At 37.7% G+C, this 24519-nt stretch overlaps 1 protein-coding gene across 7 annotated transcripts in view; it reads left to right on the top strand.

Annotated features, from left to right (window-relative positions):
• TRIM37 (tripartite motif containing 37) overlaps positions 1-24519 on the top strand; it is a 141846-nt gene that overhangs the window by 28798 nt on the left and 88529 nt on the right. For all 7 annotated transcript variants that reach the window (XM_081806033.1, XM_081806031.1, XM_081806027.1 and 4 more), the window contains 7 exons: positions 1501-1602; positions 12777-12817; positions 14874-14990; positions 19104-19191; positions 21023-21145; positions 22766-22889; positions 23752-23819. In XM_081806033.1, the coding sequence (XP_081662159.1) occupies positions 1501-1602; positions 12777-12817; positions 14874-14990; positions 19104-19191; positions 21023-21145; positions 22766-22889; positions 23752-23819 (663 nt within the window). The remainder of the gene's footprint in view (positions 1-1500; positions 1603-12776; positions 12818-14873; positions 14991-19103; positions 19192-21022; positions 21146-22765; positions 22890-23751; positions 23820-24519) is intronic.

The raw sequence follows: 24519 nt of genomic DNA, 5'->3' as shown, positions 1-24519 counted from the left end.
CTGAACCCTTGCTCCTTAGTAAGCGGCAACTATATTACTGGGCACTTTACTTGAAAGTAGTTCACCCAATGGTCTTATTGTCCATCCCCCGCCAGCGTCTGCATCTCACAGGTTCGTTCTTGTTCTGCAGAGTCATGATTAGACTCGTGAATAATTTTCTCCTTAATTCCCCATGCGAAAGTATTATAAAGGTTTTGTAACGTTTTCTTGGTTTAGGAGCGTTTTATTCTCTTGGGATGGAATAAAAATAAATGTGAGTATGGTAAAAAATAAACTTGAAATATAGAATAACCTACATTTAATTCTGTTTTCTTGTCAGTTACTTTCTAAATTGATTCGTCTGAGGCTTGCAAAGGACACTGTTTCTTCTATTAATTTTTTCTTCTTCGCAAAGCCTTCATGGGGCTACCACTAAAATTCTCAGTAGGGGCAGAATCTCAGGCTCAAATAAGAAGCTAATTGGTTGGAGCATCAGGGCAGAAACCCAGGATTTCTGGATTCTGAATTAGTTTCTCTCCTGGTCAAAGTATACTGCCATTAGGATACGTATCTTCTAAATTAAAAAAAAAAATTTTTTTTTTAGATTTTATTTATTTATTTGACAGAGAGAGACACAGCGAGAGAGGGAACGCAAGCAGGGGGAGTGGCAGAGGGAGAGGGAAAAGCAGGCTTCCCGTGGAGCAGGGAGCCCACTGTGGGGCTTTGATCCCAGGACCCGGGGATCATGACCTGAGCTGAAGGCACGCTTGACGACTGAGCCACCCACGTGCCCCCCCTTTTTTATTTTAAAAGCAATTCACCCCCCCCTTGGAGAAATTGCAGGACAAGTAAAAAGTTTATATTGTTCACTCATATAATCTGCCTTTTTCTTTTTTCTTTTTTTAAAGATTTTATTTATTTGAGAGAGATAGCACACAAGCAAGGGGTAGTGGTGGAGGGAGAAGCAGGCTCGCTGAGCAGGGAGCCTGATGGCAGGGCTGCATTCCAGGACTCTGGGATGACCTGAGCCAAAAGCAGACACTTAACAGCCTGAGCCACCCAGGTGCCCCCCGCCTTTATTTTTTTACTGTTATACATCGTAAGCATTTTTCTGTATCAAATGATTCAAGAAGTATTTCTAGAGACTATTATAATCTGTGTTAAGTCATTTTTTTTGTTAACTGTCATAATTTAATATTTTGAAATTTGGGCTACAGCCACATTCTTGCCATTATAATTTATGCCTTAGTGGAAATATTTGTGCCTGAGTCTGTGTTTGCATTTCATGTCCTTTCCTTAGAATAGAACCATTGTGAAGCTTAGAAAAGAGAAAGCACTTTTTCCAGGAGATGTTCTAAGGCACACTGGACCTTGACTAACCCAAGAACTGATGTGGAATTTATTAAAACAGATGATATCAGCTCAAAATAAATGTAAATGTTGAGTGAATAACTTTCAGCATGCTTTTTACTTTTGATTCAGTAGTCTAATTCTGGTGGATCTTACATCTTTTATTTTCAGAGCATTGCTGAGGTTTTCCGATGTTTCATTTGTATGGAGAAATTGCGGGATGCACGCCTATGTCCTCATTGCTCTAAGCTTTGTTGTTTTAGCTGTATCAGGGTAAGTTGTATTTTTTTTTTTATATGCTCTGAGTATATATAGGATATGTTGTGAAATTAGCCATTTTCTTTCTTTTAAAAATTTTACATTTTGTGCCCTTTTTAAAAATGTCTTAAGTGAATGTTCCTTAATAGGGAGACCATCAGTATATACTAAGTACTATGGTGGTGAATAATCATCAAGTAATAACTGCTATGAAATGTCTAGAAATCAAAACCCACTGTAATTTTTTTTTAAGACTTTATTTATTAGAGAGAGCACACAAGCAGGGAGAGGGGCAGCCGGAGAGGGAGAAGCAGACTCCCCGCTGAGCAGGGAGCCTGATGCGGGCTCGATCCAAGGACCCCAGGATCATGACCTGAGCTGAAGGCAGACACTTAACCAGCTGAGCCACCCAGGTGCCCCCAAACCCACTGTAATTTTAGTATATTTACATCATTAAATAATTTAACAAGTACTTATAAAGTGGTTGCCTGCATTGTGCTTGGGGTTGAGGAATTCTAAGAATGAAGTGCTTGCCCTGAAGGAGTTTAAATCTAAGTGAGAGAATGGACTCTGTTGATATTGAAGAAAGTATAGTGTCATAAAGAGGCACTAACAAACTGCTATGAGACCCAGAGGAGGGAGAGTTTATACTGTTTAATGGGTAAGATGGAGAAAAAGCTAGTAATGGGTTCAGAGGCTAAGATTAAAATCCTATAATCTTACAGATACAAGAGACTTTAGAGATTAATATAATCCATTGGCTTTAAAACTTGAATATAGGTGAGCCCCTCAAACAAAATTGTGAGGAAGCCTAAGATGTGAAACAGAAGAATTTATTTTGGTGTGTGTGTTTTGGGGGGGGGGGGAATTCAATAGCACATGTGCAGATCACAGTTGAAACCTTTCCCGTCCACATTACTCTTAGTAGATTATGTCCTTTACTGAGAAAATCAGAGCCATCTAACATGCTTTTCACCTCAAAATTTCTCTGATTCCTTATTGCTGCCTAAGGAAGATAGATATCCCTTTGTCGAGAGTAATATTTGGAACTCTTAAATCATTTGCTTCCAGTCACACAGCTAGCAAATAATAAAGCTGGATTTGAATCCAGGAAGTCTGGCTCTAGAGCCTGTCTTCTTTGCCACTGCACTGTGTGCAGAAGACCTAGGTTTACATATCATCCTAGTTCTCCCACTCATAAACTGAGAAACTCAGTCGTTGTTAGCCTTGTTTCCTCAGCCATAGAATGAGGTAACAAGATTTACCTCACAGGATGGTGGTGGCATTAAATGAGATAAGTTAAAACGTAATTTAGAAATTGTAAAGTACTATCTACTTGTAAGGTGTTAAAATTTTATTGTTAAAATAGCAACTAACTAACCTGTCATTATTTGTTTTATAAACAGTGAAACTGAAGCTAGGGAAATTAGGTAATTGGCCTCTGTCACTGTAGTTAATTAAGTGGTAGAGTCTGTCTGGACTCAGCTTTTTTGGTGAAGGTCCAGTATACGGATGACCTGTGGATATTACCTTAAACCTTATTGATTCTTCATTGTTACTTCTTTGTTCTGCTCCTTAAAGCCATATATTTTTAAAATATTGCTGCTGGCATCCTTTACTTAGAAGTGTTTGGGAAAATTTCATCTACTTTGGGAAATTTGATTTACTCTTGCAGGTTTAACTGTGATCTCTGTGTGTATGGCTTTTAAATCTATTCCTTTGGCATTGACCTTACAGCATTTTGAATGTTGTTCCAGATCAACTTCTGTTTTTTCAAAGTGATTCTTTTTGACTTCTTTTTGTTCTGCCACTCAAACTCGAAACCCTTTACACCAATGATTTTAAGTTTTGTCAGTTATTATCTCCTGCCATTTATATCTATCCTACCTATTTCTTTTTTTTTTTTTAAGGTTTTATTTATTTGAGAGAGAGGAAGCAAGAGAGCACGAGCAGGGGGAGGGGCAGAGGGAGAAGCAGAGTCCTGGCTGAGCAGGGAGCCCGATACAGGGCTCGATCCCAGGACCCTGTGATCATGACCTGAGCTGAAGGAAGATGCTTGACTGACTGAGCCAGCCAGGTGCCCTGGTACCTATCCATTTCTATTATTACCATCCTAGTAGAGAAATACAGACATTTATTATCTCATGCTTAGATAATTATAGTTACCTTTTAATTGATCTGAGTCTTTTCTATCTCTGGTTCATTTTATATCCTGCTGGCATATTGATGTTTTCCAGTAATGTCATTGTTTTTTTTCTTTCTCAGAAGCCTCAGATTCATTGCCTTAATCCCTTAGAATATTAGCTTTATATTCAGACCACCTGGATGATCTGGTTCTAATCTTTCTTTCTAAAGCTGTCTTGGTTCCTGAATGTACCACTGATGTGTTTGTTCATTCAACAAATACTAATTATATGTGTACTTGGAGTTAAGCATTGACCTCCCAGGGAGTTGACTTACTTAATAGTTGGTTTATAGACAAAAAGGTAAATAGACATATGTTAGATACCAGTAAGTGCTGTGAAGAAAAATGAAACTGAGTAGGGAATAGAGTGGGGACTTTGAGGAGGATTCGGGCAGGTTGTTAGTTGTTTTAGATAGCGTGGTCTGGGAAGGTCTTTGAGGGGATGATGTTTGAGCAGAGACCAGAATGAAATGTGGGGATGATGTGAATGAATATCTAGGGGAAGAAAGTCCCAGGCAGAGAAGTCAGAAGAGGCAAAGGCCCTGAGAGAAATAGCAAAGAAGCCAGTTGGCTGTAGCAGAGTGGACAGAGGGAGAGGGAAAGGAGATGAGTTTGGAGATGTAACTTGGGGCCTTGGTAAAGACCTTGGATTTTATTTTAACTGTGATGGTAGCCATTGAAAGCTTTTGAATGATACGAATTAATTTTTTTTTTTTAAAGATTTTATTTATTTATTTGACAGTGAGAGACACAGCGAGAGAGGGAACACAAGCAGGGGGAGTGGGAGAGGGAGAAGCAGGCTTCCCGCAGAGCAAGGAGCCCGATGCGGGACTCGATCCCAGGACCCTGGGAACATGACCTGAGCCAAAGGCAGACGCTTAACAACTGAGCCACCCAGGCGCCCCACGAATTAATTAATGTTTAAAAACTATCACTGGCTGCAGTGTGGAAAGTGGACTGTAGGCAAGTGGGAGAGGAAGTGAGGAGACCAGTTGGGATGTGCTTTATTAGTGAAGGGTGAATGGTGATTTAGACTAGAAGGGTAACAGTGGAGGTGGTGAAAAATAGGGCAGTTCTGGATATGTTTTGAAGATAGAGCCAATGGATTTGCTTAAAGATGGAACATGAGGAAAGTTTTATACAGCATTTGGATGAATTAATGGTTTTCTGTTATTCTGAGATAGAAGAAATTTTGGGAAGAACAGGTTGTGTAGGCTATAGATGTACAAGTTGTTTGTTTGTTTTTTTTTTAAAGATTTTATTTATTTGAGACAGTGTGTGAGAGCAAGAGTGCATAAGCGGAGGGGAGGGGCAGAGGGAGAGGGAGAAGCAGACTCCCCACTGAGCAGGGAGCCCGATGTGGGGCTCGATCCCAGGACCATAGGATCATGGCCTGAGCCGAAGACAGACACTTAACTGGCTGAGCACCCAGGCTTGTTTTGTTTTTAAATACGTCAGGTTTGAGTTTTTTGTTTTGTTTTGTTTTGTTTTGAGATTCTTACACATCTAACTGGAGATGTTGGCAGTTGGAAATATGAATCTGGAGTTGAGAAAGGGGATTTAGAGATAATTATTAGCGTACAGATAGTATTTAGGTACTTGATGAGATTACCTCTCGGGGAAAAGATTTTTTAGGTCTGAACTCTGGGGCACTCAACACTTAGTGGTCAGGAGGAGGATTCAGCAATGGATAAAAAGAAGGAGCCATGAGTGAGGCATCACAGAATTCAAGTCAAAAACCTGTCTCAAAGAGGAGTAGGTTAAATGGTTCTGGCCTGGGAATTGACCATTGTATTGAGAATGTGTAGGTCATTGGTGATCTTGATGAGTGGTTTCAGTGGAACAATTAGGACAAAAGCTTGATGGTAGGGAGTAGGAGGCAAATGAAACAGCAAGTATAAAAATTCTTAGAATTTTGTTGTAAAGGGGAAAAAAAGGCAGTGGGTTGAGAAAGTTTATAGCTTATTTTGCCTGAATGAGTAGAGAAAGATTAATTAATGATGCTGGAGAGATGGTGGGTAATTACAGGAGGAAAGTCCTTGAGATCTGGGCACTCCACCCAACCAAATTGTAATATTGTTTATTGTATGACTTTCCTTTCTCTTCCATCCCATCTCTGTTCATTTGACCATGGAAATTTAACTATCCATGACAGGCCAGATACTTGTTTCATTGAATAAAACAAAGTAAGGTCTAGACCCGTGAATAGACTTGTCCAAAGTCACGCGGTAGTTGGTGACAGACCAAGACTTCCAGGCCAGTCCTCTACCCATGACTCTCTAGTGCCTCCATACACATAGACTAAAAGGTAGGAACATTGGCTGTATTTTCAGGCTAGGTCTCCTTCATTCTGCCAGTTACTCTCAATTGATTCTCTCCCTCCCTCCCTTCCTTCCTTAAGATTTTATTTATCTGAGAGAGAGAGAGGGAGACAGAGAGCAAGAGAAAGAGAGCATGCATGCCCGGAGCAGGGGGGAGGGGTAGAGGGAGAAGCAGACTCCCTGCTAAGCAGGGAGCCTGAATTGGGACTCAATCCCAGAACCCTGGGATCATGACCTGAACCAAAGGCAGACGCTTAACTGACTGAGCCACCCAGATGCCCTGATTCTCTTTCATTATCTGTTCTTATTTTTGTATTTTCTCCCATTTTTTTGCCCCCATCTTTCTCATCCAGTGGTTGGTTGGTTGATTTTGACCCCTTCTTGATTTTCAGCATTGGTAGCATTTTATGATCGCCTGTAATTACTGACTTTCTTTTTAACTTTGCAGTTTTTAAAAATTAGGTAAAAGTGACATAATAAATTGTACTTATTTAAAGTATACAGTTTGGTAGATTTTGACAAATGTATATACTTGAAAAACCATCACTACAATCAAGGTGCTGAACATAATCTATAATCCCCAACTTTCTTTGTACCTCTTGGTAATTCCTCCTTCCACTTGTCTTATTCCCAGGAAACCACTGATCTGTTTTCTGTCTCTGTAGATAAGTTTGCATTTTTTGGACTTTTTCTTTTAAGAATTTATTTATTTGTCAGAGAGAGTGAGCGAGCACAAGTAGGGGGAGTGGCAAGAAGCAGGCTTCCCACTGAACAAGGAGCCTGATGCAGGACTCAATCCCAGGACCCTGGGATCATGACCTGAGCCAAAGGCAGACACTTAACAGACTGAGCCACCCAGGTGTCCCATTTTTTTGACTTTTATACAAATTGAACCTTACAGTGTGTTATCTCATGTGTCTGGATTTTTTCCCTCAGCAAAATTATTTAGAGATCTATGTTGGGTGGATCAATAGAGATCAATCTTTGTTGCTGAGTAGTAGCAGCCCATTGTATGCATATGCCATAATTTGTTTATCCATTCACCTGATGATGGACATAGGGGTTGCTTCTAGTTTTTAGCATTTATACAGAAAACTGCTATGAACTTTTTTTTTTAAAGATTTATTTTTATTTGAGAGCACATGAGTGAGCAGGATGAGGGTCAGAGGGAGAGGGAGAGACAGAATCTCAAACAGACTCCCTGCTGAGCCACCCAGACGCCCCAGTAACATACTATTTTGATTACTGTTGCTTTGTAGTAAATTTTCAAATCAGGAAATATGAGTTCTATAATTATTTTTTTCAATTGAGATATAATTGACATAAAAAAGTTTTAGTTGTACATGGTCATTTTCAGGATAGTTTTGGCTATTTGAGAGTCCCTTAAGATTCCTTTCGAATTTTAGAGTGGGTTTTTCTACTTTGTAAAAAGCATCATTGGGATTTTGATAGGAATTATGTTGATTCTGTAGATTGCCTTGGGTGGCATTGTCATTTTAACAATATTAAATCTTCCAGTGCATGAACATGGGATGTCTTTCCATTTATTTAGCACTTCTTTCATTTCTTTCAGTGGTGTTTATAGTTTTCCATGTATAAATCTTCCAACTCCTTGGTTAAATTTATACCTAGGTATTTTACTTTTTTTTTTTTTTGACATTGTAGATGTATTTTCTTAATTTACTCTTTGAATTCTTCATTGCTAGCATATAGAAATATAAGTGGTTTTTTTAATGTGTTGATTTTGTGTTCTGCAAATGTGGTGAATTTGCTTATTAGCTTTAAGTTTTTTTGTGGCATCTTTAGGGTTTTCTACTGATAAGATTATGTCATTGCAAACAAATTACTTTACTTTTCCAGTTGGGATGCTTTTTATTTCTTGCTTAATTGCACTCAGTGAAATTTTCAGTATTGTGTTGGATAGAAGTGGTGAAAATGGGCATCCTTGTCTTTTTCCTGATCTTAAGGAAAAGGTTTTTATTGTTTCACCATTGAGTATGATATTCATTCTGGATTTTTTATGTATGGACTTTATCAAGTTGAGGAAATTCTCTTCTATTCCTTTTTCTTGAGGGTTTTTATTGTGAAAGGATATCAGATTTTGTCAGAGGCCTGTATCAATTGAGATGATCATGTGGTTTATTCCTTCATTTTATTAATGTGATATATTACATTGAATGATTTTTTTGTATGTTGAACTGTCCTTGCATTCCAGGAGTAACTTCCACTTGGTCATGCTATCTAGTCTTTTTAATATACTGTTGAATTCAGTTTGCTGGGCTGTTGTTGAGAATTTCCCTAGCACAATTTTGCAGAGTAGGTATGTTGATTCTCTTGTTGCATATGAGTAAACTTGAGCTCAGTCACATGTCTGTTGTCATGTAGCCATTAAGTGCCAGAGCTAGAAGTCAGACTTAGGTCTGAATATTGTCTAAAGCATGTGATTCTTCCATTTTAATGGAGAGAAATTCTTAAATTGAATATGGGGCATTGCTATACTATAATACTTATTTTCTTTAATAATCCTTGTACATTAATATTGTATCAGTGGTTCTTACCTTTGGTTTCGGTTTGGGAGAAATACTGGTTTTCCCAAAGTATTAAAGTTACCATATTTATTTTGTGATTAAGTTAGATTATGAAGTACAAGGTAAAAATGCCACAAGTATTCAGAGATGGGAAGGATCACTAACCTGGGATAGGTAGGAAAGTTTTATGAACATAATTAGTAGATATTCCCATGGGACAGCACCTGGAGGGAGGGACATATTAGCAAATACAGAAATATGCCAAGAGTGGTGTATAGTACAGCAGTAAGTCTGTTTTGATTGGAATGGAGAGGCATATTTAAAAATATGGGCAGAGGCTGCCGGGAAGATGGTGGAGTAGGAGGATCCTGGGCTCACCTCTTACGGCTGGCCACCTAGAGAACACCCACATTGGCATAAATAACCCAGAAAATGACCTGAAGACTTGCAGAACAGACTCTCCACAGCTGGATGTAGACAAGAGGCCACAGCAAAGAGGATCCATCCCCTCCGATTAGCTCTTGCAAGATCCCATCAAAGCAGTGCCACAAGCCTGGCTGTGTGCAAGCAGCGCAGACAAGGGCCAGCACCACTCCAAAGTGAGTCCTGCTCCACGGAGAGGGGAAGATGACCACAAACCAGTCTGACTGCGACCTCAGCAGTGGGCTGGGGAGGCAGCTGGTCTGACTGCAAGCCCCACCCACCAATAAAAGCTTGTCAGGGGACAGCACAGGGAAAGTGCCTTGCAGTTTGATGTTACTTCATCTCTGGCAAACACCTGGTCTCACTCAACTCAAGCCCAAGGCAGCCCCAGAGTGGCCCACTAACAGCACAGGCATCAGACTCTACCCACAACAGGCAGAGAGCCATTGCAGACTGGACTGAAGGCAAACACAGCCCAGCCACAACAGTAGGACACCCTGTAGCAACACATATAGGAGTCACCCCTGAAGCACCATTTTCTGGTGAAGAGGAGACACAGCACTGCGGGGCACTACAGGACCTCTTCATAAAGCCACTACTTTTAAGTGCGGGATACATAGCTGACTTTTCTGACATGTAGAAACGGACACAGTAATAAACAGAATGAGGAGACAGAGGAATATGTCCCCAATGAAAGAGCAGAACAAAATCCTAGCAAGAGACCTAAACCAAATGGAGATAAGTAATATGTCTGATAGTGAATTTAAAGTATTGCTCATAAAGATACTCACTAGAATTGAGAAAGGAGTGGAGGACCTCCATGAGACCCTCCACAAAGAGATAGGAAAAAGAACCAATTAGAGATAATGCACTAAATAAAATTAAAAATAGACCACCTGGAATAAATAGCAAACAAGAGGAAGTAAAAGAATGGATCAGCAACCTGGAGGATGGGGTAATGGAGAGTAATCAAGCTGAGCAGGTGAGAGGGGAAAAAATATACACAAAATGAGAATAGACCCAGGAAACTCAGCGATACTGTCAAGCTTAACAGTCGCATGATAGGGATCGCATAAAGAGAGAGAGAAAAGGGGGCAAAAGATTTATTTGAAGAAATAATGGCTGAAGACTTCCTGAATCTGGGAAAGGAAAGAGAAATCCAGATCCAGGAGGCACAGAGAGCCCCCAATAAAACCAACCCAAAGAGGTCTGCACCAAGACACAAAGTAAATAAGATGGCCAAAAGTAGTGATAAAGAGAGAATTTTAAAAGCAGCAAGAGAAAGGAAAGCAGTTACATACAAAGGAAACCTCATAAGGCTATCAGTGGATTTTTCATCAGAAACTTTGAAGGCCAGAAGGGAGCAGCATGATATATTCAAAATGCTAAAAGGAAAAAATCTGCAGCCAGGAATACTCTATCCAGTAAGGCTTTCATTCAGAATAGAAGGAGAAGTAGAGTTTCCCAGAAAAACAAAAGTTAAGGGAATTCATGACCAGGAGCAAAACCAGCCACGTTCCTATCACAAATGATGCCATTGGCCGGTGGGTCCCAAATCCACAGTCCAGCTGCCTTTCTGCCCGAGTCAGCATGCACTGCCTGCCACCTACTCAGTGCAAGTCAACACATCATCACCTGAGAACAGGATTCAAACTGATGCTCTTCCCCTCAAATTCCAACCCCTGTGCTCAAGTTTGTGCACAAAAGTGGGCATAATTATAACAGCAGAATGAAGCAACCCAAATAGTGACACTAACTCTGTGGAATGTATAATGGGTAAAAGGAGTGTGCTAGGCTGAGAACATCTCCAACAAACACATCAAAGAAGAATATATACAGCATGATTCTCTTTACTAACCCCCCCCAAATAAAAAATAAAAATATGGACTGATCACTCCCTATCACTCCCAACTTTTTTTTTTTAAGATTTTATTTATTTATTTATTTATTTATTTTAAAGATTTTATTTATTTATTTGAGAGAGAGAATGAGAGAGAGAGAGAGCATGAGAGGGGGAGGGTCAGAGGGAGAAGCAGACTCCCTGCTGAGCAGGGAGCCCGATGCGGGACTCGATCCAGGGACTCCAGGATCATGACCTGAGCCGAAGGCAGTCGCTTAACCAACTGAGCCACCCAGGCGCCCAAGATTTTATTTATTTTAGAGAGTGCTCACATACAGGCGGTTGGGGAGGGGCAGAAGGAGAGGAAAGGGGAGAATCTCAAGCAGACACCACACTGAGTGCAGAGCCTGACATGGGACTCCATCTCACAACCCTGAGATCATGACCTGAGCTGAAATCAAGAGTTGGATGCTTAACTGACTGAGCCACCCAGGTGCCCCAGCCCCAACTTTTATAGAGCTTATAGTGTAGCAGGGCAAAGGAAACCCAACAAATAAGTCGGTGTAATAAAGTGTTAAAGGACAGTGAAGGGAGAAGTACAGGTTGCTATGGTAATCTGTAGAGAGTCAGGGCAAGCTTTCTGGAGGCAGTGACGTATAAACTGAAATCTAAAGGATGAGTAGGAATAATATAGTTGAAGAGAGGTGTTGAAGAATATCCTGGGCAGAGAGAGGAAATATACCTAAAAGCTTAACCTTGTTGGGTCCCCTAGAGTGAGGTAGAAGATGAGACTAGAGGGGTGTGGGCTGAAACCAGCCCTAAAAGAGTACCGTGGATTTAGCTGAGCATTGTTTGAGAGTACAAAACCTGACCCAAATCTTATGTTTGCTGAGGGACCAAAGAAATTATCTTCAAGGTTATTAAGAAGAGAGAAATCCTTTTGTGTCTATTTTCTTTTTCTTCCAGCTTTATATTCTTTACTGTAAAGTACCCTTTTCTTTATTATGTTTTATCTTTTATAATCCTTTAAGGTTTCCTTGGGAGTTTCATTTCTGAGTTAATTATTTGACTTTAAAAGCTTATGTTCTTTTATAGAAGTAGAAAGGGATAAATAGAAATAACAGCCATGGGCAGTACATAGGTATGGGATTATAGTTACTTACTTACCTTGAAACATTTACTAGTCAATTAAAACATTTAATATTTAACCAGGAAGCTATTGTTTTTGGAAAGGTATTCAGAAAATCTTAGTGTCTCCTTTGTATATGATATAAAACTGTTCCCTCTCCAGTAATTAATTAAAATGATTAAATTAATAAAATTTGAAGTTTAGTAGAGATATTGTTCTCTTACAAAAGCTTTCTAAATTGTGAAGAAACCAAATTATGCAGATATTATATTACTGAACTATAGAACTCTAAAATATAAAAATTTTAGGTCTAATTTATATACCCATATTATATATTCTTCAAAATTAGTTTACTTTTCAGAAAGGAGTTTAATAGCACCTTAGACTTTCTCAGGGATTTTATGAGAGGTTAGTTAGAAGTTAATCATCACTGGTTTATTTTTAGAGTGGTGGTTACTGTATCATTGTTTTTGTGAAGATTATTAACATCTTCCTTGTGGGATCCAGATAGTCTCAGGATCACTTTCTTTCCTATGAGAAAATAGCTTCTTAACTATTTTGGAATGAGTTCTGTCCCTTTGAAAATTTGTCCCCGTCATGATGATAATGAGGAGACAGTAGATTGATTGCTTGCTATTTCTATAAGTACCTTTATAATTAATTCAGGCACTACAGAGTTAAACTCATTAAATTTGGTATGTAAGTATTCAGTATGTACAAATTAATGTTTCTGTAATCAAAATCTAATTTTTTGCCTCCTTAGCGCTGGCTGACAGAGCAGAGAGCTCAATGCCCTCATTGCCGGTAAGTGCTTTGCTATGATTATTGGTGAATTTGGAAAATAGTAAGGTGATGGGATTAGAGTATGCCGTAATATTCAGTTTTTCTGCATCCTACCACATTTCTTCTCTTTGTGAATACAGTTGAAAAGAAAATAACCTGTCCAGATAAAGAAATGCAAACTAATTTATCTGACTCAGAATTATGCAGAATGGATTACACTGTTTACTAGAGTAGCGTTGTGTAACAACTTTTTATAATTGAAAAGTTTTCTATTTTTTTTTTAGAGAGGGAGGGGGAGGAGCAGAAGGAGATAAGGAAAGAATTTTTTTTTAAAGATTTATTTGAGAGCATGAACCTGCATGAGTGGGTGTGGGGGGGGCGGATAGAGGGAGGGAGAGAGAATCTTAAGCAGGCTCTACCCATGACCCTGAGATCATGACCTGAGCCGAAATCAAGAGTCGGATGCTTAACCGACTAAGCTACCCAGCCGCCCCTAAAATTGAAAAGTTTTCTAATTAATACAGATAAATAAAATAAAAAGTCTTCTATTTCTGATACTCCCTGCCTGATCTTTTCATTAAATAACACTTTCAAAAGAAATGGTTAGATTTCATATCTATTCTTCTAGACATTTTTCTAGGAGTATACTGATATGTATACATATAAATTTTTTTCTTAAAACACGCAAATGATATACTATTTTGGATTTTTTTTTCATGTAAAATATGGTGGGACTTTGATATGTATACGTGTCATTTTTAAGGAAGTGTGAATAATCTATAACTGTATGTTGATTTATTTATGCTTATATTCAGAGACATTTAGGTGGTTTCCACTTTTGGTTTTTTCATATAATTATGACAGATTACATTGAAAGAAAGGTTTTTACCATTTTACATTCCTAATAATAGATACAAAATTGCCTTTTTCTCACATTCTTGCCAATACTGATTATTATAAGTCTTTTTTTGTCATTCCATTAAATGAAAAAAGGCATCTTGTTTTTAATATGCTTTTTAAAAAAATGATTGAAACTGAGCATCTTTTGAAGCATTTAGCTACTTATATTTCTTTTTTGCTTACACTACCTCTTCACCTCATTTGATTGCCCATTTTCATCATGTATTGTTTACTTTTTTCATACTAACTTTTAAGAAAACCAGGACTATCAAATAGAACTTTCCATAATGATGGAAATGTCTGTAGCTTTGCTGTCCAATTCCACTAGGTACATGTGGCAATTGAGCACTTGAAATTTGTCTAGTGTGACTATAATGAAATTTTATTCTTATTTAATTTTAATTAATTTGAATTTTAAATAGTCACATGTGACTGGTGGCTCTCATTTTGGACAGTATAATTTTAGACTGAGGAATTTTTTTTTTTTTTTTAGACTGAGGAATTTAGAATTCAGTCTGTAATCTGAATTTTTTTTTTTTGTAAATGACCTATTAAGGTAAAAATAAGTTGCAAACCATACTTTTCATTGAGTCTGTTTTATTTTAATAATAATATGGTATGAGTATGATTGTTAGCTCTATTTTGAGGAATGTGTTTGATAATTTCTTTTTTTACGACTATCCTCTTTCACTCTGTGTAATGTCCTTAAGGTTTATGCATGTTGTAGCATATGTCAGAGTTTCATTCCTTGTTAAGGTTGGTTAATATTCCATCATGTACATGTATCACATTTTGTTTATCCATTCATCTGTTGATGGACATTTTGATTGCTTCCACTTTTGGGCTTATTGTGAATAATGCTGCTGTGATCATGGGTGTTCATCTTTTCTAGACCTGCCTTCAGTTTTTTTGGATATATACCCAGAAATGGTATTGCTGGATTATATGGTAATTGTGTTTTTAGTATTTTGAGGTATAGTCGGCAAATAAAATTGTAAGATATTTAAAGTGTACAATGTGATGATTTTTTATATGTATACATTGTGAAAAGTTTCCCTCTGTTGATTTAATTAACACACTCATCATCTCGCATGATTACCTTTGGAATGTGTTTATATTAAAAAATAGTCTCAAATTCCTGAATCAGAATATATGTACATATTTTTTTTTTTCCCAGTGCTCCACTCCAGCTACGAGAACTAGTAAACTGTCGTTGGGCAGAGGAAGTAACACAGCAGCTTGATACTCTTCAACTCTGCAGTCTCACCAAACATGAAGAAAATGAAAAGGACAAGTATGCCCTCAATTTCTTTCTTCAAGTATTTCGTAGATGTTGCTCTATGTTATTTTATTTTTTAAAGATTTTATTTATTTGACAGAGTACAAGCAGGGGAATGGGAGAGGGAGAAGCAGGCTCCCTGCTGAGCAGGGAGCAGGACTCGGGGCTTGATTCCAAGACCCCGGGATCATGACCTGAGCTGAAGGCAGATGCTCAACCGACTGAGCCACCCAGGCGCCCCTACCATATATTATTTTAATTACACTATTGAAAGTTTCTTTTTTGTTTTAGGTGAATACTTATTTTTCTTCTGGCATGGTATGGGTATCACTGTTTTGAAAGACCCTTCTAATTCTTGATTGCCTCCTTTTATGAGAGCCTCTCATGAAAGGAGTAGAACTGCTAGATGCCTGCCGGCCTCTCTTCCCTTGGTTTGCTGCAGGTGGATATAGGCCATTGATAAAGAATTGTTCTGATACATTTCCTATATTATAAAAGCTGTGTTCTAAATTTGATAGTTTGGAAGTCAGCCTAAATGAGCTTCCAGGTAGTATCTAATATGCTGTTTTTTTTTTTACACTTTTATTATGAGAAATAGAAAATATAGACCTGTTGAGGTTATTTAAGCTCAGTGTAGTTCATTAGTGAGAAGCTTTTTTTTCTTTTTCTTTTATTAGAAAGAGCACATGGGGGGAGGGGCAGAGGGACAGGGAGGAGAGAAGCAGACTCCCCACTGAGTGCGGAGCCTGACACGGTGCTCGGTCTCACAACCCTGAGATCATGACCTGAGCTGAAATCAAGAGTTGGACACTCAACCGACTGAGCCACCTAGGCGCCCCTAGTGAGAAGCTTTTTAAGAAATGCAACAGTGTGTCTCCTTTTTTTTTTTTTTTTAAGGTTTTATTTATTTATTTGAGAGAGAGCGCACAGAGGGAGAGTGAGAGAGAGAAGCAGGTTCCCTGCCGCAGGGAGCCCGATGCAGGGCTTAATCCCAGGACCCTGGGGTCATGACCTGAGCCTAAGGCAGACGCTTAACCGAGTGAGCCACCCAGGCACCCCAGTGTGTCTCTTTTATAGACAACAGAAAACTTAAAAAAAATTTTTCTTAAGATTTTATTTGACAGAGAGAGAGCACAAGCAGGGGGAGTGGCAGGCAGAGGGAGAGGGACAAGCAGGCTCCCTACTGAACAAGGAGCCCAATGTGGGGCTCGATCCCAGGACCCTGGGATCATGACCTGAGCTGAAGGCAGATGCTTAACCGACTGAGCTACCTAGAGCCCCCATTTTTTTTTTAAGTGTAGTAAAATACACATTATATAAAATTTCTTAACCATTTTTAAGCTTATAGTTCAGTAGTGTTAAATATATTCACATTGTATACTAGGCCCCAGAACTTTTTCATCTTGCAAATCTGAAACTCTCTACCCATTAAACAATAATTCCCCATTTCTCCTTCCACCAACCCTGGCAACCACCATTTCACTTTCTGTTTCTATAAGTTTGACTACTCTAGATTGCTCATGTAAGTAAAATCACACAGTTTTGTCTTTTTGCAACTGTCTTCCTTGACTTTACGTAATGTAGTTTATATCAAAATTCCATTCCTTTTTAAGGCTGATTAATAATACATCATGTATATATATCACATTTTGTTATCCATTATCTGTTGATGGACATTTGGATTGCTTCCACTTTTGGGCTCTTGGGAACAATGCTGCTTATAATCATGGATGTTCATCTTTTCTAGATCTTGCCTTCAATTTTTTTCTCTTTTTTTTTAAGATTTTTAAGTAATCTCTACACCTCAATGTGGAGCTCGAGATCAAGAGTTGCACACCCTACTGGATGAGCCAGCTAGGCACCCCTTTTTTGGATATATACCCGGCAGTGATATTGCTGGATTATATGGAATTCTGTTTTAAATATTTTGAAGAACTTTCATACTGTTTTTCTTTTTTTTTTTTTAAAGATTTTATTTATTTATTTGACAGAGAGAGACATAGCAAGAGAGGGAACACAAGCAGGGAAGTTGGGAGAGGGAGAAGCAGGCTTCCCGCCGAGCAGGGAGCCCGATGCGGGGCTCGATCCCAGGACCCTGGGATCATGACCTGAGCCGAAGGCAGACGCTGAACGACTGAGCCACCCAGGCGCCCCTTCATACTGTTTTCTGTGGCAGCTGTACCATGTTACATTCCTACCAGCAGTGTACAGGATTCCAGTTTCTCCACATTCTTGCCAACACTTGTTTTATTTTTTTGATGGTAGCCATCCTAATGGGTATGAGGAAATGTCTTGTGGTTTTGATTTGCATTTATCTGATGATTTGGATGATTTTCATAATGCTTATTGGTTATTTATTTGTACATCTTTGGAGAAAAGTGTCTTTTACGTCCTTTGCCCATATTTTAATCAGGTGTTTGGGGTTTTTTTGGTTGTTTTCTGTTGTTGAATTGTAGGAGTTCTTTATATATTTTGGATATTAACTCCTTATCAGATATATGATTGGCAAATACAGTCTCTTAATCCATAGATTGCCCTTTGTTTATTGTGTCCTTTGAGGTACAGAAGTTTAGTTTTTTTTTTTAAGGTTTATTTATGTATTTTAGAGAGAAGGAGCACACAGCTAAAAGGGCAGAGGGAGAGGGAGAGAGAATTCTCATGCAGGGAATCTCATGCAGACTCACTGAGCTCGGAGCCCAGCATGGTGCTTAATCTCACAACCATGAGATCACGACCTGAGCTGAAACCAAGAGTTGGATACTTAACTGTGCCATCCAGGCACCCCCAGAAATTTTAAATTTTTATATATTTCGATTTATTTATTTTTGTCTCTGTTGTATGTGCTTTTGGTGTCCTCTTTAAGAAATAATTTTGAAATCCAATATCATAAAGCTTTTCCCCTGTGTTTTCTTCTAAGAATTACATTATATGAGAACATACAAAATGTATATTCATTTGCACATCTTTTGTTGTAGGATCAAAGTCTTTGATTAGGTCTTATGTTTAGGTCTTTGACCTACTTTGAGTTAAATTTTGCGTATGATAAAAGCTAAAGGTGTTTATATGCTAGGACTGCCATAACAACACCCCAGACTGCATGGCTTACATAACAGAAATATATTTTCTCATGGCTTTGGGGCTGGAAGTTTAAGGTTAAGGTATTATGAGGGTTGGTTTCTCTTTGACTTGGATTAGGGCTCTTCCTTGCTGTGTCCTCACAGGACCTTTTCTCTGTGTGTGCACACTTCTGGTATCTTTCTCTTCTTGGACAGACCAGTTTTGTTGGATTAGGGTACCAACCTTATGACCTCATATAACCTTCATTACCTCCTTAAAGGCCCTATCTCCAAATACATTTACATTAGAGCTTCAACATAGGCATTTGGGAGGATGCAGTTTGGTTCATATTCATGTTTTACATGTGGATTTAAGGGGAAACACTTTTTTTTTTTTTTAAAGATTTTATTTATTTATTTGACAGAGAGACAGACAGCGAGAGCAGGAACACAAGCAGGGGGAGTGGGAGAGGGAGAAGCAGGCTTCCCGCCAAGCAGGGAGCCCGATGTGGGACTCGATCCCAGGACCCTGGGATCATGACCCGAGCTGAAGGCAGACGCTTAACGACTGAGCCACCCAGGCGCCCGGGAAACTCATTTTTTAAAATTGAGTTGTTCATTTTTTATGAGGATATGGTATTACATTATACAATTGCATGTGTCTTGATTATTGTTAGCATTGGTCACATGTGGGGCAAATTTTTGTATATGCATACATACTCATGTAGGTATAGACTCATAATGTGATTTGCTCAAAATGTAGTAAGTTAGAACTTATCTATAGTGATGCTAGAAAATGTTATATTTGTACTTTATTTAGAAATTAGTCTGCATTTTTCACGATTCTAAAGTCTTTATAAATTAATGAAAACAATACTTAAAATTTTGTGTCCACATGTGATTTATTTTAGCTTAATTTGTAGAAGCATGGAATGCATTTTATATTGTTTCCTGAGATATAATTGTTTAAAATTGACTAACCTGTTCCCCAAACTTAGGAATTTGTTGAGGTAATTATGTTATAATTTTAATTTATTTAATTTAATCTATATTTTCTTTTCATAATATATAGATGTGAAAATCACCATGAAAAACTTAGTGTATTTTGCTGGACTTGTAAGAAGTGTATCTGCCATCAGTGTGCACTTTGGGGAGGAATGGTGAGCAGAAAATATTTAGCATATTACTTTTAGCTAGAAATATTTGTTTGATTTAGATAGAGAATATTTTTTTTTTTTTTTAAAGATTTTATTTATTTATTTGAGAGAGAGAATGAGAGAGAGAGCACACGAGAGGGGGGAGGGTCAGAGGGAGAAGCAGACTCCCCGCTGAGCAGGGAGCCCGATGCGGGACTCGATCCCGGGACTCCAGGATCATGACCTGAGCCGAAGGCAGTTGCTTAACCAACTGAGCCACCCAGGCGCCCTAGATAGAGAATAATATTATTTTACTCTGCTTATAGAATGAAATTTAAATGCATCTGATTTATAGTAGAAGCTATCATACCACAACCTTCCTTTGTGGGAGATGTTGATGTGGAATGTGCACCTCTTACAGAAACATATTATTTTAATTGAAAACATGTAAATATTTATTTGCAAAACTTTTGTTGTAGGATCAAAGTCTTATCTTTGATTAAAGGCCAGTTGATCTAATGTCCTGGCCACAATTCCAGTTTTGGTTTTCTTTGGAACAACAACTTTAGATATTTGTGAAACAATATGAATGCAAACATCTGGATCCTTATCGTTGTGTTTTTTCCTTTTTCCATTCTAATTCAAAAGTTGTTTTTTAAGGCATCATACATTTTATCAAGTCTAAAACACTCAACTTAGTTTTCCTGGAAACAGCTTTTTATTTCACAGTTATGTCTGTTGTTTAATTAATACCTAATTAAAAATGTAAATAGGCTTGAAAATAAACACAATGGGTTCTTGGTGGGGAGAGTTAGTTATAGTGGGAGCAGAAGTTGCTAGACAGCTAGACATATCTGTTAGCAATAAGAATTGATCATTCTTGGGGCGCCTGGGTAGCTCAGTCAGTTAAGCATCCATCTCAGCTCAGGTCCTGAGTTGGGCTCCATGCTGGGTGTGGAACTTACTTAAAAAAAAAAAAAAATTAATCATTCTTTGGGCTTCAGCATATTTTAGGGAGAGAATGACAGGCAACTTGGTTGAGTAGAGCTCAATTTAGAGAGTTTTCTGTTAATATTTGAAAACTAATGTGATGAGTACAAAAAATTGAATTCTTACAATTTAGTACTTAAATACATGGGTTTAGTAAGAAGCAATGGAAACATTCTTTTCCATATTTAAGTGGACATGCAAAAATCTACATCTTTTTTATCTTAGAGACCATGGTTGGGTGCTTTGGTTGAACAAGACAGTTCTAGTAAGAACTTATGTGTTAATAGGCAGTTTCTTTTTTTCTTTTTTTAAGATTTATTCATTTTAGAGAGACAGCACGAGTGGGAGAGTGGGAGAGGGGGAGAGAATCCCAAGCAGACCCCATGCTGAGCACAGAGCCCGATGGAGGGCTCGATCTCATGACCCGAGCTGAAATCAAGAGTTGGATGCTGAACCGAATGAGCCACCCAGGCACCCAAGAAGGAGTTAATTTTGCAAAGGCCTAATGAAAAGAACTTTGAAAACATGAAAAAGGCTAGTGCTGACCAAGAAGAGAGTGGCAGATAAAGTTGTGTCAGATGGTTTGCGCCATGGTTAAAGATTTTGGTTCTTTCTAATGAGTACAAATTTCTAGATAAGTGTAAATGTTTTGCTAAAGTTCTTTATCTGCAATTTTAAGGATTTCCTATATGGGCCACATGATTTTAAGAAAGCTCTCATTGATTTTAACAAAGGAAAGACAGCCAGAAAAAATTCATTTGAAAATATTTACCAGTTTATTAGCATCCATGGAGTGTTAATAAAGAAGTATAAATGGTTGAGATAAAAGAAAATGTTCTAAAATTATTTTTATTAATTTGAATAGCATGGTGGACATACCTTTAAACCTTTGGCAGAAATTTATGAGCAGCATGTTACTAAAGTGAACGAAGAGGTAGCCAAACTTCGTCGGCGTCTCATGGAACTGATCAGCTTAGTTCAAGAAGTGGTAAGACTGCTACTGAAAGATCATTATCCATTTTATATGTGTGTATATATATATATATGTAATATATATTTTTTATGATATACATCAATTATGTTGCAATCAAGATTGAAAATCTGATAAGATCTATTTATAGTCAGTTTCACCAACTTCAAACTAGCTGAGGAATTTGTATCCAAACCCCTGGCCTTTTCCACATTTGGAGCGAGAGAATTGCCTTTTCTTATGTAGAAACAGAAAATGAATGTGTTAAATAAGCTGTTTGATACAAGGAGTCAATAACCGACTCCTAAAGAGTCAATATTGACTTTTACAAAGTGATTAAGTCATTCGTTCTTTGGACCCTCAGCTTTTGGGAGTGTTTTTGCTACCAGTGAATGAACTATTTCTGATGTTTTGAATTCGAACTCTACAGAATTGAAAGAGTAATATTTAACGCTACTCTTCAGATACTTTATGTGTCAAACAGCTTTGGTGAGGTATTTACCATTTGTAGTATTTATCTGAGGAAATGTGATGAGTTTCAAACATTTAAGCACCGAATATGCTTTTGGAATATATTTTGTTTAAAGTTGCCAGAATGATAGTTGTAACTAGTGAGGTTTGAGGACCATCCCTAACTTAAGATGTCTTCGTTTTACCCTCTCAGGAATCAAGATTCAAACCATTGTTTTATAACATTTCTTATACAAAAAGTAATGTTTCTGAGTTACATATATGCTACCTACGAAGTAATTTTGGAATAAAAACAAGCCGAATGGCTTCTCTTTGGACTTCATCTAACTACCTTTTTTTCTATTATTTTTTCTTGGCAACATAATATGGTTGTTAGGGAGGGTGTTCTAATGTTGAAATTCTCACTGCTTGTATTTGTAATAACAATAAGTATAGGAAAGATTGCTTTCTATTTTTGGTGGTATGTTTTTATGAAATCTGCAGTGTACTCTGCAATCTTTGAAAATCTTTTTTTTCTTCTGAAAAGATTTAAAACTTTGTAAACTAGAGTAGATACGGTTTTTGAAATTTTTCATTTGTTTTAGGGTTTTGCATGATGTGAACCTGGCATCATTATACTCGTTTATTTTTGAGAAGTGGTTTTCTGTCAGAGATATGATTGGGGCTTTGAGTATGTGTTTTGTATATGGTACCTAACCAATATTTTTTAATTACATATCTTTCACTGTTACAAGAACATGTACTTTATTAAGCTTTGTTTACATTTACGAGTTTTGTTCCTGATTCGTTTCAGTGCACAATTTTTTAAAGCAGTGAGTGTCATATGACATATAAGCATTTAAAAAGTATTACTGGGTTGCAGCTTTTTTTTTTAAGATTTTATTTATTTATTTGACAGCACAAGCAGGGGGAGCAGCAAGCAGAGGGACAAGCAGGTTCCCCGCTGAGCAAGGAGCCCGATGCAGGACTTGATCCTAGGACCCTGGGATCATGACCTGAGCTGAAGGCAGCTGCTTAACTGACTGAGCCACCCAGGCACCCTGGGTTGCAGCTTTTAAAGAGGAAATCAACTGACTTTAAGAATAATTGCAGTGATTATATTAATGTCTGTTTGCTTTTGTTTTAAAAATTCTTCAATTTTTTTTTTTTTACCTGTTAATCTTCTAGGAAAGAAATGTAGAAGCTGTTCGAAATGCAAAAGATGAGCGTGTTCGGGAAATTAGGAATGCAGTGGAGATGATGATTGCACGGTTAGACACACAGCTGAAGAATAAGCTCATAACACTAATGGGTGAGTGTTTTCCTATGCTGTTGGAATATGTGGTGCTTTGAGCCTCCTTGAGGTTCAGTCTTAAAAGAGTAAAGGTTGATGAGTTGTTATAGGCTTGGAAAAGATTGCTTTCAAAAGTAAAAGTTCCACCTATTAAATGTATCAAATAATAGTACACATAATTGATACAACTTCTGCTAAACTCATGGGTATGTATCCTTCTAGCTCTTTAGTGATTTACAAAGAAAATGGTCGGATTTGGCAGGCATGCCTGCCTTGTCATCGTCTTTTTTTTTTCCAACATGTAAAGCAGTTTGTTCCTTCTCTATAGTAATTCTGTAATAATAATTCCTTATTCTTGTGTTTCCAGCTTCTTGAGACTATTTCTGTCTGGGCTTTTTTTTTTTTAAATACAGATTCTTATGTTTAAAGAACATACCTTTTGCTGACATGTAGTGTAACATCTGGCCAACTTACTATATTCCTCTTTTTAAGCCTTAGTTAAATTCTGGGAAAGAATTACTTCAGAAGAGTTGATTAAGTAAAAAATGTACTTTTCTAGATATATATATTCCTTTGGAAGAAACAATAACGTTAATTTCCTTCCAGAATATATTGTCATTGTATTTCTAGATGAATTTAACAGACCTGAATTGCAATTTGTCTAAAATTGTAGTTAGGGTTGATTCTGAAATTCCCTTGTCAAAGCTACTACAATATTAGATTGAACCTTTTAAAGCTCTGGGAAAATGTTTTAGGGTAGCTGTAGTGAAGTCTTATTTACTTGAAATTGATTCCTTGTTATTGACTATGTTCAATGAAAGTTAATTTCATTCTTAACCAGTAATGAGCCTGAGTGTTGGTATTTTGTGTTTTTAAATAGGTCAGAAGACATCTCTAACACAAGAAACAGAGCTCTTGGAATCCTTACTTCAGGAGGTAGAGCACCAGGTGATGAAATAATAAATGTCTATCAACAGGCTTTAAAAAAAATTCTTTTTTTGGACAGGATTATGTACGACCAGAAGACTGGGAGATCTATGTGTGCTATATTGGGAATTTTTATGAAATAGGAATCAGCTGATTCAAGTTTTCTCCATCATGTTTGGGAACAAGATAAAATTAATAAGATTTGTTCTGTTTTGTAAGAATGCAATTATTTTTATGGGGAACAGCCCATAGAAATCTGTGAATCTATAAAAGATAAAAATCTTCTGACATTGTGACTTAAGTTGTGACTTTGAGATATAACATTGCCAATTATATATAGTGAGTCTTTTTTTTTTTTTTTAAGATTTTTTATTTATTTGAGAGAGAGAGAATGAGAGACAGAGAGCATGAGAGGGAGGAGGGTCAGAGGGAGAAGCAGACTCCCTGCCGAGCAGGGAGCCCGATGCGGGACTCGATCCCGGGACTCCAGGATCATGACCTGAGCCGAAGGCAGTCGCTTAACCAACTGAGCTACCCAGGCGCCCTATACAGTGAGTCTTATGGTAAAATTAACATTTTTATTTGTTAAGGAAATTTTTATTATGTACCAAATAAATAACTGACATTTTTTTTAGATGTTCAGAACATAGCAGTGGACAAAATGGCAAAAACGTCTGCCCTCATAGAATGGGGTAGGTGGGAGGACTCCTGGGTGGCTCAG

Source organism: Leptonychotes weddellii, chromosome 15 (genome assembly GCF_054177405.1).
Source record: "Leptonychotes weddellii isolate Sample4059 chromosome 15, ASM5417740v2, whole genome shotgun sequence".
Lineage (NCBI taxonomy): Eukaryota > Metazoa > Chordata > Mammalia > Carnivora > Phocidae > Leptonychotes > Leptonychotes weddellii.
This window is presented reverse-complemented; position numbering and strand designations above follow the sequence as displayed.